This window comes from Planococcus citri, chromosome 3 (assembly GCF_950023065.1).
Source record: "Planococcus citri chromosome 3, ihPlaCitr1.1, whole genome shotgun sequence".
NCBI classification, from domain to species: domain Eukaryota; kingdom Metazoa; phylum Arthropoda; class Insecta; order Hemiptera; family Pseudococcidae; genus Planococcus; species Planococcus citri.
This window is the reverse complement of record NC_088679.1, coordinates 44,350,560-44,369,560: the sequence shown is the minus strand read 5'-3', so window position 1 is coordinate 44,369,560 and position 19,001 is coordinate 44,350,560. Positions and strand designations below refer to the sequence as shown.

General features: G+C 33.5%; 2 protein-coding genes across 2 annotated transcripts in view; one reads left to right on the top strand and one right to left on the bottom strand.

Moving 5' to 3' along the window:
- The window catches only part of LOC135839178 (agrin), a 200,655-nt gene that overhangs the window by 50,565 nt on the left and 131,089 nt on the right, over positions 1-19,001 (top strand). The window lies entirely within an intron of this gene.
- Positions 1-19,001, bottom strand: part of LOC135839174 (C3 and PZP-like alpha-2-macroglobulin domain-containing protein 8) — a 94,344-nt gene that overhangs the window by 13,975 nt on the left and 61,368 nt on the right. The window contains exons 4-9 of the mRNA XM_065355083.1: positions 7,375-7,563; positions 5,769-5,894; positions 3,342-3,574; positions 2,956-3,114; positions 2,258-2,386; positions 1,075-1,259 (exon numbers count right to left, since the gene is read on the bottom strand). Of these exons, the coding sequence (XP_065211155.1) occupies positions 1,075-1,259; positions 2,258-2,386; positions 2,956-3,114; positions 3,342-3,574; positions 5,769-5,894; positions 7,375-7,563 (1,021 nt within the window). The remainder of the gene's footprint in view (positions 1-1,074; positions 1,260-2,257; positions 2,387-2,955; positions 3,115-3,341; positions 3,575-5,768; positions 5,895-7,374; positions 7,564-19,001) is intronic.

Here is a 19,001-nt window from a genome sequence, read left to right as displayed (position 1 = left end):
GAAGTAGTTAAAATTGAAATTTCTATAGCGAAAGATGAATTTTCAAAAAGGCTGAGTACCTATACCTATATTTGGAAGGCTTAGTTTCGTTTTTCCACCCCTGGACACGAGCTTGATTCCGAGAGCTAACACTTTGAATAAATTGATTTGAAATCTATAGCTTTAAAAATAGCTGGTATTTCAAAATACCTTTGAAAATATCTTTTCACGATACTTATGGATGAAAATTGTTAGCGTTGACGTAATAGAAATTTTGAAATGCTACCGCACGTGTATTCGTACAGTTTAAAAAACTTTATATGCTTCATGATTTCCTTTAATGTTTCGTTATCGACTAGAAGCTCTTGCTCTTGAAGAAATTCAATTTTTTCAACGTTCGGTTTAAAATGACCGTATATGCGGATCAAGTTTGAAAAATGTAAATCAATTTTTCTTAAAGGAAATGTTACGTATATATGTAGACAAAAGAGAAAAATATGTATTAGTACCTTATACGTAGTACGTAACGTACTACCAAGTATATTGGTATACGTAGTACGTTTACGTACCTTACCTACCCTTCTACCCATGTAGTACATATTACGAGTATACCTTCGATATTTCGATGAATAAAATATTTTTCGAAATATATATGCTGACTGTTTTCAAAATGAAAGGGGCGTTGGTATATTATTCTTCATTTGAAGAATTTGTTAGTCGAATAAAAAATATAAATAGATACCAAAGATTCAAATTTCAATATAAAAATATTTCAAAAGTTTTATTAAACGCGTAAATTTGCATAAATATTTTTTTATGAAGATTTTCTCCCCTGGAATTGATATTTCTCTGTCAGTTCGCTGAATTTAAGATTCGAAATTTATACGAATAATAAACGTTTTTCATCGGTATCAATTTTTAATGAGATTTTCGTTTTTCGTTTTGTTTAAAATATGTAATGACGAGTGAATTTTTTTCTCGAAATGGAAAAAATTGCAATATTGTTTGATTTGCGATTTTATTCGCTTGTACATAAGTCGTAGGAAAAGTGAATGGATGAGTACAGATAAAAAAAATGTATAGATTGGTACTTACGAAATATTAAATTCGTAAATATTGACACCCTGCATTATGCTATCAAGATTGATTGGAACATTTGTTTGGTTCGATAACGTTAGCTCTCCCCATGAAATCATTCTTCCTTCAGTCGTTACGACGTAATGCATATCACCGCTACATGGACAAGATGTTAGGACTGTCACTTCTGCATCTATGCTAGGCTAAGAAAAAAAACAAAAAAAAAAGGTAAAATATAATTAATAAGCCGATATTATTTGCGAGAAAAATTTTTGTAACTAGCTATAAATAATTTTGTCGACGCAAAGTTTGGATAAAAGGTGGGGTTTGAAAATAATATCAGTTTTGGCGGTTTAGTGTAGAAGGATTTAAAATGTTTAATAGTAAAAAATTTGACTTTTGAGACTTTGTCTTGGGATTCCGATTTTATTGTTATGAAAAAGTTTAGGTTTTCGAAAAACTTTCACCGCAAAAAATCAAGGAAACCTCAATTTTACCGAACGAGTTTTTATGAACTTGAATAAAATTTCCAGAAACGAAATGCAAAAAAAAAAAATTTCTTAATATCAAATTACCTATGACAATTTTTTTTAATTTAAATTTTAAAAAATGTACAAAATCCAAAAACTGTCAAAAAATTATTCTTAAACGAGCTGTCTTGTTTTAGGCATCTTCTCGAAGATTAGCGAGTCTTCAAATTTAAATCTATAACAACAAAAAACTTTTTTGCTTCAGGTTTTCTATTTTTTTATTTTTGCCAAAAAATTATACCTACTTATGTTAGTGATTGGAAACTGTGGCCTCTTTTTTTGTTTCTGAAAAGACTCTTCTACTGAACTACCTTCAACTGATTTTATTTATTATTTTATTTTTTTTTTGGAAAAATGAAACTTACGTACATGTGCTTTTGTTTACTGATGGTTGCCTATCATCAATAGGTATGGTACCAATAATGCTCCTTTGTATGTTTGATTTTTTTTCGATGAAAAATGTCGCAAAAGACTTTTACATTAGGCAATCTTCTTTGTGTTGCCATTGCCCTATTTTTTAAGTGAACAAATGACAATATCTGTGCATTTTCCTGAACCCAAAATGTACCTATTCCTCTCCCATTCACTAGACTACTTCTAATAAGTACGTTGACGGACATTAAAATATATCTGCTCACTTCATCAATCTAAAGTAGGAAATGTTTACCTACCTTTAAATCAGTGTGTAAATCTTTAATTAAAAGATAGCAGTTTGATTCGGACTTCCATTTGTGTAGAGTTTCTTTAGCGAGGACGTACTGGCTGTCAACGTCTTTTCCGCCCAGTGATATCAATTCCGCCTGTATTTGGAAAATAAATGACACAAAAACGTAAAAAAAAGAAAAGAAAAAAGCAGGAAAATTGTAAAAAAAAAAAAAAAATGAAAAACTAAATGTATGAAGAGAAAATAAGGTTTCAAATGAATATAGATTTGTTATTGTTTTGATTTTGTTAGTTTTGAATGGCCCAAAATAATGGGATTTGTTTTTTTGGTACTGACAATAAATAAAAAGCGTGTTACATTCGAATTCCATTTCGAAAGGAGAATTCAATTATTTTCTGTCATTCGGAATCGATCATAGTTGCTTTTCCTGTATCGCGTAATTTACTCGTGGTAAAATGACGAATTCAATGGATTTCAAATCACTTTCGAGTTTCGTGATTGGTTACCAAAATAATGTTCCGTGTTTGAGAGGTGTTTTTTTCTCATTTCTTTCATTTACATAAATGTATATCTACTGTACATTGAGAATGTGCAGTTAACCTGTTTTTTCGTAAAAGTACATACATATGTACGAGTGTGCGGATATTTTTGCTATGAATAAAGCGAGAGCAATACGTATATAGAGGAATTAATTGAATCGTTTACCTGAACAGTAATTTCTTCGGTATTCGTAATAACAGCTGGAACGAAAAATGTACCTTCCCTTCCGTTCATGTCGATATCTTGGCTGTATAAAACGGTAAACTGATCATCAATAACTTTTACCCTAACACGAACTTCTTCTTCGGAGCTTACCGCTTCTACCTAAAATATTTAACGTGATTTAGTTTGACCGAAACGAATTGGTATTTGCATGAAAACGTATAAATGTGTACCTCTAAAGGAAGGTCTTTTGATTATAAAAGATACGCGATGTTGGTAGAATAAATATTTATTCTATAACTACCCAGAATCTCGATGGTTATAATTAAATGGCTATGGAGATGATTTTTTTCTCCGTGTTGAAACGTTTAAATAAAAATGTCACGAACCTTTCCCATCAACGGTAATCCAGGTTTGTATTTTCTTCTCATTTCATTGCTGAAGTGTAACTCAACGAAATGTTTTTCCGTGACCACTTGTTCACGGTTCGGCGGTTGATTACTACCCCGAGCCAAAGACACGTTCAGTTCACTGTAATATACGTTTCCTTCTGTTTGCACCTGTATAGTCCATTTTCCTAGAGGCGCTCTTTCCGAAATGGGCATTTTGAATTCTTTTGTTCCTGCAAATCGTGATTTATTTTTAATGAGCTAATACTCGTAGTTGAGATGCGTATTTTGAAATGGGTAAAACGTTTCGTATCGGCAATTTGTAGTAATTGTTGGTTAAAGGCTAGTTGGTTGTGGTTTTTGTAAACTACGAGTATGATTGCCCATGGAAAAATTGATCACTTTTGTAAGTTTTGTACGAAAGTGAAGGAACCGCAATTTTTCTTACGCAGGTGTCCTGCTGTTTAATTTTCGTTCGGGTTTCCGATATCCAAAATTCAAGTTGAGTAAATGAGAGATGTAGAATTTTGTGCAAATTTCCCATCTTTTCAGATATCTTCGACTAATGCTCGAAGATCAAAGATACAACTTTAATTAAAAAGTTGTCGAGCAGTAATCTTTCGAACCAGCCTTGAGAATTTATGAAGTAATTGTATCATGTAGCATTAATGATACCTTTGTGAGGCCTTTCGCTTCAAGTATGACAAATTGAAAAGAAACTTGGAAAAGTTTCAAACTTTTGTTTTTTTCTTTACTGAGAACTTTTTACTTCGAGTTTTCCTAAGTATTAGTACATGCGGGACACGGTATTGTAAAGCGAATTTTCAGTGTACATCGGTTTGCTCAAACTTTTCTCAAACGATTACTCTATTGACTTATATGTCTTTACAACAAGCACCGAACGAAAAAAAAAGAAATTATTTTCTTATTAAATGCGAATAAAGGTATCGAGAATTAAAAAAGTTGAATCGTTTATTAGTCCTGCTGATCTTGATGCGACTACTTCGCCGAAGGGCTGGTTTTTTTCTTGGGAGTATTGAGTCTGAATCATTGTTAGATTAGATTTGTACGTATATAAGGACACTTTGAACTCGCACTCGAGCTTAGCTCAGTTATTTCAGAGTATTTGTTGTATTCGAAAAGTCTAAAAAGTTCGATCCTTTCAAAAAGATGATGTGAAATAAGTTGCCTAACCAGTTTGCAGTAGGTAAATACAATATTATGTATTCCAAAAGGAACGATGGAAAATAAGTTGCCTACCCAGTTTGCCGTGAATACGCATTGCTATATTTAAAAGTTCTTCCGTATTAACTCGAACAGGAAAATATAAAGTTAGGTTCCTCGATTTCGCTCAATTTGTTCACGTTTTTTCTCTCGATAGTCTTCTGATGCAACCATTATAATTTCCTTCTCGCATCGGGGGGGGGGGGCTAGGTCTCAACATTTTCACATATGTATGATTTTTTGAGAAATTGTCAAAAATTTGAATGCTGTTAATATCTCGAGGCTTGTTAAACTCGGAGCACAAAAAAATACACTTGTTTGCGGTATTTTAAATAGAATAGTTGGGAAATTTGAAATTAGTTTACAATTTGAGGATAAGCTTGAATTTGAACTTGGAAGGTAAAAGCTAAACTTTTGCAATAAGTACAAAAATTGAAAGCTATACCTTTAAAATTCGAAAGAATTACAGTGTAAAATATTTTTTTGTCCTGTCTGTGACAAACATTAATTTAAAATGGAATCTCGAAAGACTTCTGGGGGTAAAAAAGTTCCCAATTTTAGTCAAAATTCAAACGAAAATAATAAAGTGAAGTGAAATATCAATATTTTTGTTCACGTGAAGGCGTTAAATTACGATATTGGCTCATTTTTTCGATTCTACCCCTTTTAATTTCCCCCCTTCCTCTACATTTTTTTCAAAAAAAGTCCTAAATTATACTTACATATTTTTTTTTTCGTTTTTGATGTTCAACTAGTGAGCAATGGGTATACTATTTCAAAAATGGATGCTGATGAGACACCGAGATTTTTTTTTTTAAATTCTTTTTGATCCTATTAATTGAAAATGTGATTTTTTAGGTTTTTTTTTCTTCAAATTAGGTAGGTGGTTGAGAAGAGAAATTTTTTGATGCACTTTTAATTTAGATAATACGTTACATGAGTTTCTTTTTGTAGTTGTTTTGGCTCCATAAGCATATCTGTTAGGGAGTTTCCTTCTCACCATCATTTCACAGACGTGGGTAGGCATAAAAATGATCATTTTCTTAGTCCATTTTATCCCTTCCTCCACCCGTTCCCTCCAATACTCAAGTATTATTAGGTAAAATTACCATTGTACTAATTGCGATAGCTACTTTGAAACTTGAATTAAGTGCCTAATAAAAATTGAATGAGTGAGTATCCGTGTGAGTTTATACTCCTTACCTTGAAACAATGGAATATCTTCCCAGAATGCTTGAGATATTCCTCTAGAGTCTTTGATATACAATTTAGCCAACGATGACTTCGGTGCACGCAGCGTTTGATCGATTGATAAAATCCAAAAAACAACTGAAAAACAAAATTGTTCATTGCTAACGAGAGATGATGTACAAAGTTATAAATGAGATGAATATTTATATCGAATGTTTGCCATTGATTGAAACGTCTGAACATGGATGAAAGGTTGTATAATTATCATATCGCCATTGTCGAATATTACTCGTAAAAGCAGTACTTGATTTGAAGGGAATAAAATTTTGCAAATTTTACACCTGTGTTTCGAATCGATTTTAATTCACTGTTCGCAGCTGGTTTATAACTAAAAAGTGAGAAATGTTAGTTAGGTAATAGGTATTCCGACTGTAAGGTAAATATAAGCAGAATACAAGAGCGACATTTAGATGAGAAAGCTGCTGCCTCGACTATGGTAGAAAGTTTGTAATAAAAGAAACTGAGAAGAAATGATGAACCGATATCTGACCGGATTATTGATTAAGTTCGGCAGGATAACAAATAAAATAAAAATGGAAGATTCGAGTAAATACTAAACAAAGGCGATAAGATATTAAGGGCACGAACGGTTCATGTGAAGAATTAATAATAAGCCATTGTATGAGTGAAAGAGTTCTAAAATAGCTCTTTCACTCGACAAGATGAGCGAGTCAATAAGAACAGTTCATGAATTACAAATTTTACTCGGTCGTAATTCTACGCTATGCTGAATAAACATTATACTCGAGTAATAATGCCGCGAGCGATCACTAGGTACTGTTTCGATATCGTTAATTCTCCTTAAATATTGGAAATTGCGTTAGTATTTAACTTTTTAATGTATTCTTTGTGTTGCAAAATTGAAAAGTAATTTTATCATATTTACGATTATGGAATTTTAATGGCTTTCTAGTTTCTACGAGCATCTAGGTACTTGAATAGGTGATTTGTCGCTTACGCTAAAACTCTTGAGATAGGCGGGTTCCATTTTTAAATGCTTATTGAGTTTTGCTTAGGTAGGTAATGACTTGGTGAATTTGATCTCAATTTTGAAAATTATAAATCCAACATAATACCAGTATAAATATACGTACTTAGATCATCTAAATGGATAATTTTTCAAATTAGCAGTTTGTTTATGAGCTTGAGTTAAATTCTAGTTTTCCGAATTACTCACCTTGAAATTTTTAAGAACAAGCCCTCATTTAAATTAGTTGGAGGAGGGGGGAGGGGATGCAGTTATCTGGTTCAAATTTTTGGGATTTGTTTTCGATCTTTTTTCCTCCAAAAGTTACGGAATTCTTGGGCCGTAAAGTATCATGATATTTATCGATACATTATGACAGCTTCAAAGTATCGATGATATATTTATTTCTATGTGGCATCCCCTCATCCCTGGAGTTGAGAAGGGATCAGTACATACTAAAAGTTAGGGCTGAACTTCGTTCACCCGCACCATCTTGCTAACAAATCTTAGTGTAACTTGAAGCTTTTAATGGCCTAAAAGTTGTGCTATATTTTTTTGTAGCAAAATCTACTTGAAATTGAAAATGCTTACTTGTTTCCCCAGGTCTATAGTAATTACTGCTCGGTCGAATAATCACATCTCGCACGGACCCTGCGAGTTTTACTTTCGAGCTAGTTTGCATTGTACAATTTTGATCCGAAGGCGTGCAGTCTAATAATGCTTGAATATCGTACATGCCATTTTCTTGACTCGGTATTTGCAACCATACTATCCCATTTCCTGTAACAAATTCAACAATTCGGGTAAAAATGGAAATTCAAACCTTTGAACGATTTGCTCTAATGAACTAGGTCAACGATTTAATTCGATGCTTTGCTATTTTATGTACCTAACAAAAGAAGTACAAAATAAATCGTGATGCAAGCATCACAAACTTTCCAAACAGGGCAGACAAAAATTTTTTTAAAAATATTTCAATTATTTCAATTACAAACAGTAAGACTTTACACGAGATTCACGAATAAAAGCAACACTGCAAAAGAAAGTTTCTAAAAGATTGATAATTACGAAAATATGCGTACAATGGTAACACTGCATCAAAGAATCAACTTAGAACATAACAACCCGTTTTCGTTGTACCGCAACGCAAAGTAACCAGTTCACTATGAAACGAAACTGTAGACCCGCCTGCGCCTCCCCGCTCAACTGGTCCCCACCCAATAAGTAAGAAACCTGCAGCCAGTTTGTTCCCAGGTCCCTCAGAGGGTGGGTGGGGGGCTTCAGTTATTTTCACATTGTCTCGAAGTACTTAACTTCAGCAGCGCATTACTCCAAAGCTATGGTACTTATTTGATCAAAACTGATTTCACAGTTCGAAAGGGCATTGCATTTCAAACTTTTTACGTATTTTGAACCCTCAAGACACAACTTTTAGCGCAGTTTCCAAAAAAAAATATTTACGTGGGCCGGCGCTGTTGCTGCTCAAACAAATGGGACTTAGACCGACCCTTTCTGCACCCAATCGCCAAAATTTCTCTAGAAATTGCTCAGGCATGAATGGGGCTTGATTCTACATCTAAGTACATCACGACTGCTATCTCGTTTAAATTGACCAAAAACCCCGTGAGGTGTAAAACTTTTTACCCAAGTTGCTAATTTTTTCGTCTTTTTTCAGTACAGAGATGAACTTGAATTTCAAAAAATGGTCTCGGAAATGTTTGTTATTTTTCAAGGAATTCAAAAAATTTAACAAAAAAGTCATCAATACACATCCGCCTTTTTTCTGCGCCCAAATACCACTTTCCCGGCAGTTTTGCGGAAATCTGACATCACCAGTTAAGGAACTAGACACCAGTCGATCCGCCGTATAACAAAACCCACATATCCGTGAAAAAAAATTTCCGAAATTGTGACTTGGTCCCTTTCTGTTCTCACCGATTCACTTGAAGATTGAATTATATTCCCCTACATTATTTTGGACTTATAATTATTTGAACTATCGTGTAAAAACAAAACCTACAAAAATGGACATTTCTTCAAAAAAAAATTCGTTTTATTCCGCTCAAGCAGTAGGTATGTAATTTTACCTTCATTTGCATAAAAATAATCGTACACTTTGAAAGTTTATCAGAAAATTACCTCGAATTTCGATTTTGTTTTCTAGCTAAAAATCTGGTTTTGTCCCCTCCTTGGAAATTTTTTGGCTATGCCACGGATCATAGAGTGGTCTAATTAGGTAATTAAGTAAGTTTTTGGGTTTTGAAGTTGCTAATTTTATATTTCGTTTTGGGGTTATAGGACGGTGGGACATAAGTTCGCGAAGAGGCAAAAGTACTATCGCAGATAAAACCTGTGCAAAACAATTTTCATTGGTAATTTTTGTGTTTTTGTGTGTGGCAACACTGTCCACACTCCCAGAAAAAATCAGCCTTCTTGCTATAGATGCTGCTGAGAAATTCAAAAAAAAGTAAAAATGTTGATTTTTTTCAAAAAAACTTGTGCATAATAAAATTTCAATTACAGGTATAAATATTTGATGAATTTTAAATATCAAGAACTGATTTTGAATCATGGTTTGATAAGTAACAACTTCTGATATTTTGTTTTAGCCTAAATTCAATATATTTTCTTCAATTACGAGATTTCTACATCATATTTATCCGGGGCAAATGTCCTATGAGGGTGTGAGGCAAAAGTAGTACATATCAAAATTACACCATAAGATGATATAAAACAATGAATTTTAACATTTGATGCTGTTTTCCAATACTATTTTAGCAAAATTACATAATAAAAACAGTGTTAAGCTCATTGTTACCTTTAAATTACCTGCATGATAAATTTGATAGTACTTTTGCCTCACATTCGGCATTGGGCGCAAATAAAATGTACAGATTTTAATTCTAAGGTCGAATTTTATGTTTGTGATGATTTAAAATGTTGATAACGATTTGTAGATCACGACTTTCATATTAATAAATTACCTAGATACATTTTTAAAGATTTTTTGATTGTATAGTAGGTATCTTTGCCTCACAAGAATAGTACCTTCGCCCCACCTAGTGAGGCAAAAGTACTAATCGAAACTTTTTGTTAAAATCAAATTTTAGCAAAATTAAGAACTTGAAATGATGAATGAAGCAGTTGAACATGTAGGAGAAAGATGAAATTAGGTGTGTGCATATAAAAATTCGCTCAAAATCACTTCAGTAGGCTCTGATGTGACAGTTTTCAATGAGTGCGAACTTATGCTTCGCCCTCCTCTACAGTTGGCATTTTGAAGATCTATTCTACTACCTTATAAAATCTGTTTGCTACGCCCTTGGTTATGCGCTATTCAAAAAGTAAAAATTTTATGTCATTTCGGAGTTCCTGTAACATGCTCATTATTATGTTTTCGCAAATGCCTATATGTTTCAAACTTTTATTCAAAGAATTACTTTCTGTTTCAAATTGGGTATATTTATGCGAAACATTATCGTATGCATGTAAATGATATTCTACCCAATAAAAAAGTATTGCGCTATTAGAACTGACATCGTGAATTAATTAAAATATAGCGTTTATCATTGAGCAAGTAGTAGATAGGTATTATATTTTGGCAAAAGTACGCCGATTTTTCAACCATTTCTGGTTTTTGGGAATTGTGTTTTTTTTTTTCGAATTTATTGAAGAAGTGTTTTATGTACCTATTTAAATTGTTACCTATAGGTAATGAAAAAAATATTTATCTACAATGATTATATAATAGGCCTGCGGATGGGGAAAAAAACAACAAATTTTATTGTACGCAAATACAAACATTAATAAGCACGTCACGTGTAGGCGGAAAATAACATTTTAGGGCAAATTTTTCGAAAATGCCGGAATATTGTGGGTGGATAAGTATGAAAGAAAAAGCTAGGTAGCTAAACATGAAGCAAATCGTATACGTATATAGCAACGAATTAAGGTACACGTCCTTTGGGAATTGACTAACATTCCGCACTCAAACACAACACACGCCGAATTTCGGTGTGTTATATATTTGTTAAGTGGTAGAATAATTATGGGGCCCTATTTCGTGAGAAGAAAAGCAAATTATCGAATGCGGGAGTTTGCAGCGTACAAAAAGAATTAAGTCGACCTAAATGAAAGCTTTTCATGAGGCTTAAATTTTCACCATTTATGTAATATAAATTTATTTTAGGGACGGTATTTTTAAAGCGACGTTTTTCACGAAATGTGTGTAATAAGTCATAATACCTGACACCATTAAGGGTCATAAATTTGTTGCAGCTTCCTATGGGATTTAAAGAGTTTTCGGTGCCGGGCCGGCCTTTATTTCTTTCGCAGTTTAATTTTTCTTATACTATTTCTTCTTATCCTGCTCCATATAAAACTCTATTGCACATATCCGGAGATTCTCAATCGTTTCATTGTTGTTTTATTCTTATCTAGGCTCGTTTATCTTGAGCGATTTAGCATTCGTACCAAGCTATTTATTTACGTTAAAATGCGACCATTGGAACCAAAAAAAATAGATGTGTATTTAGTTTATACGGTAACGCTTCGAGTTTTTTTTTTCATTTGATCTGTGATGTTTTACGAAAAAAAAAAAGAGCACATCTATCATCGGTTTTTTTGCGTTTATATTTGCCGGCATTAAATCTCGAACGAATATCATTAATCACGAGTCTGTTTTTAAAGCAAAATAATTCATTATTTAAATCTTACTCGTTATAAATAACGCTAATAAAAAGAATTTTAAAAAGCTTTGTCGCTAAATTTATGATGGTAACTGCGAAAAGTATCTAGATTTAAAGCTGGCAAAAAAGAAGCAAGAAGGAAAACACGTAACTTTTTGTTTAAACTTTCGTTTAAAAGTAGAAGCTTAGGGTTTATAATCTTATTAAATGCATGATAAGCTCGTTCTAAAAAAAAATGTAACTTATCTTTCAAAACAGTGATTTCCAAAACGTAGCTTTAAGTGAAAACACGCTTTCAGCCAAACCTCTTTGGAGTCATTTTTTCCCCTGTCTTTTTATTTGATATTTTGAGTACCTAGGTGTGTGTCATTGTGAATTTTTCTTTTTTGTAAATACGAAAAAAAAACCGGCACAAAAAGCTTTTTCTTTATTCCTCAGTAGTAGGCGGGTCACTTTGGGGGTCCTAGACTTTCCGGCGCCAACCCAAAGTGTCCCGTCTACTTTTTTTTTTTTTTTTTTTTTTCAAATTTTTTTTTTGCATTTTTATTTTTTATATTTTTTTTACATTTTTTATTTTTTATATTTTTTTTACATTTTTCATTTTTATATTTTTTTTTACATTTTTTTATTTTTACAATTATAAAAATTAACAAACTTATAAACTTAAGAAGATTGGTGTAGCGTTAAGAATACTGATTTTCCGCGCAGATCGGTGTAAGTGATGCGGAGATTTTTTTCTTCTTTCCAAGCCTGCAACTTCTCATCTGTATCGAATAGGTGAGTATACCGAGAAGGTAAGTGAAACAGATATTCATCTGTCTCGACAACAACCGATTGTCCGTAGACAGTTTTGCATTTGAAAAACGTTTTAACGTTGAAAGTAGTACCAATGGTAAAGTTGGTAAATTTTTCAAAGGGCTTCTTCTCGTTGACATCATTAAAGTTTTTGATAGAGACGTCCATCGTGTATGAGTGTCAGATGTATAATGACTCGGAGATGTTGGTGTAGCTCTATTTATACATTTCTGAAAGTGGTGGGGGTAATTTGCGGAACTAATCGGAATCGTAGTCTTCTTCATCCATACTGAAGTAGCCTGCATCGTGGTACTTGATGTATAATTCTACCAAGTGCTCAATTATAATATTGGGCAGTGGTAGTTGTAATATTTTCAATGGTGAGTTGATGTTGTCGATTATTTTATCTGCAGCTTGCAGTTGAAGAGCCATTGGATGGTAGGTTATTTTAACAGGACTAGCTGCACAATCAATTTGCACTAGTGAAGTCATTGAAGCTAGGTCTACTAAGTTCGGCATACTAATTAAGAATGACTTGTAAGTGACTAAACACTCGTATTTATGACTAGGCCTTTGGGTATTTGCAAGGGTGGGGGAGACAGTAGTGGCATAAGACACAGTAATCGCTAGCACAAGTATAGGAAATTGTGCAGAATTTTCGCTTACACCACTTGCAAAATTTACAGCATTTGCAATCACACCTGTTACAGTATCCGTTTTCACAGGCTACCTTATACTCTGGTGTTTTCCTACGACAACGAGGGCAAACTGAACAGTCACAATCTGAACGTTTGTCTGCATAACAAAGATTGCATGCAAAATAACCCCCACCAATACCACCCCCACCGCCACAACAACCACCATCATCACTGTCTTCCGAGCTGCTACCACACCCCAGACAGTCTGATTCTGAACTTACTTCTGGAACCAACTCTTCCAGTTGACTTTTTAATGTATTTGGTAGATGTAAAGAATTGATATCCTCTACTGACTCGATACAATCAATAATTTTATTACCACACAAAAGTAGTAACGAACTTGGTTGATACAGAGGCATGCAGGAACTGCAACGTGTTGTCGGTACAAAAGCCATGATCATAAATGAGCTTCAGATGTTATTGTACTTGTATTTATAGCCCTGAAAAGGGTTTTTTTTTTGTTGTGGTGGGGATAACTTGGTACACAGTGCTAATCTTCAGCTTCAGAATCAAAATCGAAATCGAATATTGGAATTAAGGACAATAGCCAGTGTAGTGTCTTTTATAGATGTTTGGGATAGCATTTGCAGTTTGGGCATTCAGGGTGTTTACATCTTCTCTTCAGTTCTTCTTCAATGAGACGTTGTTGTAATTTCTTTCGATGAAGCCACTCCATATAGGTTACACATTTGCAGTAGCAGATGCAAAAAGAACCACACACCCGACAAGCTAGACCATCAACAACAGTAGTAATCATAGCAGTATTGAAACAATGCTTCAGACAACAATAATCACCACCAGCTTCCCAATCGAACGGATGCAGCTCTTGAATATCTATATTATGAGAACGTCTGAAGAGTCGTACGCATAACAAGAATAATTCTACAATAGCCATGATGATAGCACGAAAACGAGATGTGTTCGCCATGGTTGCTAGAGATGTAATGACGACCAACTGTTAGTGTGGTTGTATTTATACTTTTTTTGGTATGATTTGCGCATGCGCAGGAAGCCTAACCGAAAACCTGAAATTTTTCATATATATCCACTTGGAAATATCAACTACCAGATAATCTTTTTCTGAAGAAGGGGAATCCCAAACAAATTCACACAGATCTGCAAATAAAGCAGAGGACATACCAAAAATTTGTTCAGAATGAAACTGTGCAATATCAGTTTCAGACTGTTGGAATAGAACTGCATAATTGAGAGGCCAACTTAGATCTGAAGGTAATTCTCTGTACGTTTTGCACAAGTAAATGCAGGAAACATTCTGTTGTTTAATGAGACGCTTAAGAGATTTACAAGCAGCTATATTTTCCAGAATTACCACTGAATTTGGTGGCAGTGGTTTTGGTAAGTCTCCTATATCGGTGAAAGTCAACACATTTTGGTCCAAATTGAAAATATTTGGTTTTGTAGAACATATGAAGATCTGGCCATAGTATTTTTTGAATCTCAATATTTTTTGCAGCACATTTTCCTGAATCTCTCTATCAACAGATCCTAATACAGCAGCACGTAGAACAGAAGGTATCTGTACCGAACCCATTTTAATAATGAGCAGTAGCAGCATCCATACCTCTATTTATAGTTAAAATTTTGTTTTTTGTAACTCTTGAGTGTAAAACTTTCCACTGATTATTTCACCATCCAAAGCTGTTATGGTATATGTTATGGGTACTGTATAGTGTACCTTATCAATTATAAAAATTTCTTTTGTCCATCTTCTCGAGTACTTATTTGCAAATGTATATCTGTAAGCAATTATTCGAACACGATCGCCTATTTTAAGTGTAGGTTTTGGTAATTTAAATTTTTTTAACCCGTACAAACGTTGATAAACTACTGGTTCTATTTTTGTTGTAACAGAAGCAGGAGTCATACCTATAGATCTATGTATGTCGTGTTTATTATATTCGTTAACAAGCTTTGGTAGAATTTTTATCCAATGATGATTTTGGTTAACTTCGAAATGTAGCTTCATTTTCTCATTTAATGTTCTGTTAAATCTTTCTACCATGGCTGCTTTGATCTCAGTGAATGTATGGTACATGGTAATGTTATATTCCTTCAACAATTTTTTGAAAGTAGAATTTACAAATTCTTTACCACGATCAATATGCAGCAATTTAGGTTTTCGATTAGGTCTTTTGGCCTTGAGTATTTTTCGAAATGCTTCAGTAACATCTTTGGCAGACTTTGATTTCAGAGGTATACACCAAGCATATTTGCTAAAACAGTCTATAACATTCAGAATATTGGTGTAGCCATCATTTTCTTTTTTATACTGTGTCATGATTAATAAATCAGCTTGCCAAATGTGATCAATACCTTTGGTGATGATTTGGCGCGTTTTAAATTTTTTAATCACAGGTTTGTGCAATTCAAGAGCTAAATCCATTTTTCAAATATCAAAGTTTTGAAATCATATGTATTTATGTAGAAACTTCAAACACAAATGACCACAAATGACTTGACTTAATTTTTGATCTTGCTCATAATTATAAATTACCTTGGCTTTCTTTCCAAAGTAAACAAGTAGTTCAGCTGGTGGGGCAACACCAAAAGAGTCATAATATTCTACATTTTGACCACGTTTCACATATGCAACCCAATGAGTACCTGGACCAGAGCTTGAATCTAAATTCACAATAGCAGATTCATTATTTAAAATTTTTGTTGGTAACTTATCACGCATGAATACACCTCTAAAGAAAGGTATTTTTAATTGAATGGCATACTCTGTCAATTCCAAATTATTCAATGGAGTAGCTTTTTTTTTTTTAGAAGTTCATCCAAAAGACCATTACCTTTAGGTTTCTTGTTAATGTAAACACCTTCACCACTTTTTGGTTTTTTATTGATGTAAACACCTGAACCTTTAGGTTTCTTATTAATGTAAACACCTTCACCACTTTTTGGTTTTTTATTAATGTAAACTCCTGAACCTCTAGGTTTCTTGTTGATGTAAACACCTTTGCCATCTTTTTCCTTACTTTTGAAAAGATCAACAAGAGCAGAAACAGCACCTATGGCTGCAGGACCATACTGAAGCATTGTTTTAAGGTAACCTCCAGACTTGACCTTTTCAACCTGAGCAGCTGATAATCTAATGGTTTTCTTACCACTGCCACCTTTTTTAAGATTTGCAATCTGACTTTTTGTTAGTGGTAAGTAGGACTCACTCATCACAGATTCTTTGGTACGTATAGTACTAACTTTTAAGGAAACACCTTTCTGTGCCTGTACAGCTGCTGCAAGTTTTTCTTACTCTGCTGGTTCCAGAGATACAGGGTACTTTGTTAGCAAGCCAGCACCTAAAGCTCTTTTAGCTTTCATGGCATTAGTTGTTAACCATGCTACTGCTTTTTCTCCCAACCCTGCATCATCTGCCAACACACGTTTCCAAGCTCCTTCTTGTAAATCATAATCAGCAGCATGACGATCATCCAAATTTTTAGACTTTGAATACGCTATATCGTGATTCATAGCTAATTCATCAAGTTTATTTGTTGGTTGGCTGCCTGCATTCAATCTCTTTTCAAGCTTGGTACCAGGACCTAAATAATTGTAGCCAGGCATATGCATTTCAAATGGTAAATTATTAATCATAGAATTGATAATACCTCTGCCGTAAATAGGACTAGAAGTACCTACGGGCTCAGGCATTACCTCCATGCATCTTAGATATCTTTGATAACGATAATCCATTTTAAAATAATGAATTTTCTTCTGCTCATAAGTCTATATAACGTTTTTCAAAGTTCTTTGAATTCCTGAATAATGTTGACTATTTCATTGAGTAAAATAGGATTTGTGTTGCCAGATTGTATTTCACCCCACAAATGACACAGTCTTTCAACTAATTCATCAACAGTATTCCAATGAACATACTCCACAGGTTGCCCTGTATTAAATTTATGCAATCCAGAACCTTTTTTAAGATCTTCATCCTCATAAAATGAGGTATCATAGAATTCATCATCTTCATCGTCAGTTTCAGTTTCTTTTATTACAGACAGAGGTTGTTGTTGTTGTTGTTGTTTAATAATGTGGTACTTTACTAGCATTGGCCTGATTAAGGTTCTATACTTGTTAGTATTTGTAGCTTTATAGTATGGGCTATGTCTATCATTTTTACGCCTATAAGCATAAGAACGTAACACAATTTGTTCATAATTGCTCAAATCTCTAGCATCATAATGTTGAGGATTTTCAGCAGTGAGTAATTCCCAAAGACCAGTAGTACCTTTATACAAGCTTTGATCTGATTCCAAAAGAATATTGTTATCAGGTGTGATTGTTAATTGGGAATTACCAACAAATAAACCTCTATTTTCAATTCTTACACCAAAGTGTTTATCAATATTTTTACCTGGTTTTAATAAGTCATTCAAAATGAAAGGAATACCTTTGTCTCCCTGCACTTGTATAGACTTTGTCATATTTTCATTCAAAGTTTGCAATGATTCTGTAATTGGTTTAAACCTTTCTTCCAACTGAATACGTTTGGTTAGTTTACCAAATTTCATTTCTTCAAACTTTTGTTTCAGAGCTCTACCAGATTCCAAATAATCTCTGATTGTTTTATCATCCATTATAATTAGAATATCAACAGGCTCATGGACCTCTATTTAACGATTTTCATCTAGTTGGTTGAAAACCCAAAGTAATTGCAATTTGTTCACCTTGAAAATCAACCAACCTATCATTTTGATCAACAACTCTCAAATGCAGCTGATAAATGCTATCTAGTCTCACTATAGGATAATAACACAACGTAATAGGCCTTTCAATGATTTTCTCACCACTTTCAACTTTTAATGGAAATTCATAAAGTGTATTGTCATTACGCTTCAGATTATCAACATTGCATTTAATCAAATTGCATTTAACTTTGATGGTGTGCACAGTAAAAATCTGCACAGGTAAATCTGAACGATGCAGTTCATTGGGAGCCAAAAGTCTAGGACTAAAGCCCAATGTTCGACCAATTGAGTTTGCAGGTCTGAAATCAATATGCAAAGGACTTTTGATTTCCATTTTGAATGTGTTCTTATTTAACCTCAAGAAGGTACCACTGTTTTTAATTTTATCCAAATTTTCAATATATTTAACAATATCTTGAATCTCATATGTACCAGTGGGTACAGTAAAGGGATATACTCCTTTTATCTTTTTTGGAAGATCATAAGTGAGACTTTCAGCATTGGCATTGATAATATTATTGTTTGTGTCTCGGATCTCTATAAACTCAGCCAGAGGAATTTCATTATCCTTATCCACATCCACAAAAGTTATATTGTTATTCACTTCCGATATGTTGGGTATGTTGTTATAAGTCACAAAACTTTTCAAACAGACCTCATAAGGTCCATTCAACTTTATACCATCCGCATATTCAAAATCAAAAATTGAAGAAGTTTCAGTCAATGAAATCTGAAATGCCATCTTGAAAAAATAAAATATCGAAAAAACTTCATTCATCAATTCTATGTGATAACTTGGTTGTTTAGAGGATTGTAAACTGCCTTACAATCCATAATCATAAGTAGGTGTACCATTCCTTTGTCAGGAAAACCATCATCTCGAAAATTGAAATGAATTTTTGTATTTATCAACGAATCTTTGATCACTTCAGGTTGATGAGAACAGTCAATAATGATCATTGGAAAATCCGTTAGGAATGTGATGTAATCACAGACAGGATCTTCTTCTAATCGATTGTAGTAAGATTTAGGGAATGCTTTGAACATTTCAAAAATATTACCACATTTATTTTCTGCATACTTGAGGTTCAAACGATCCTTTGGATACAGTAAGTAGTTGTTGATTTCCAACTGCACATTTTCAACATTTAGTAAATCAAATCTGCCCATTTGTTTGTCAAGTTTTCCCACAACATCTTTTTGAAAAGCTATTATAGCATACTTAACTTTAGAATGAGAAACAGGAACATCCCACGTATATTCTGTTGTCCCAACTGGTAAAGTTGTGCTTTGATACAACCAGTGACGGAAATGCATTGTATAAT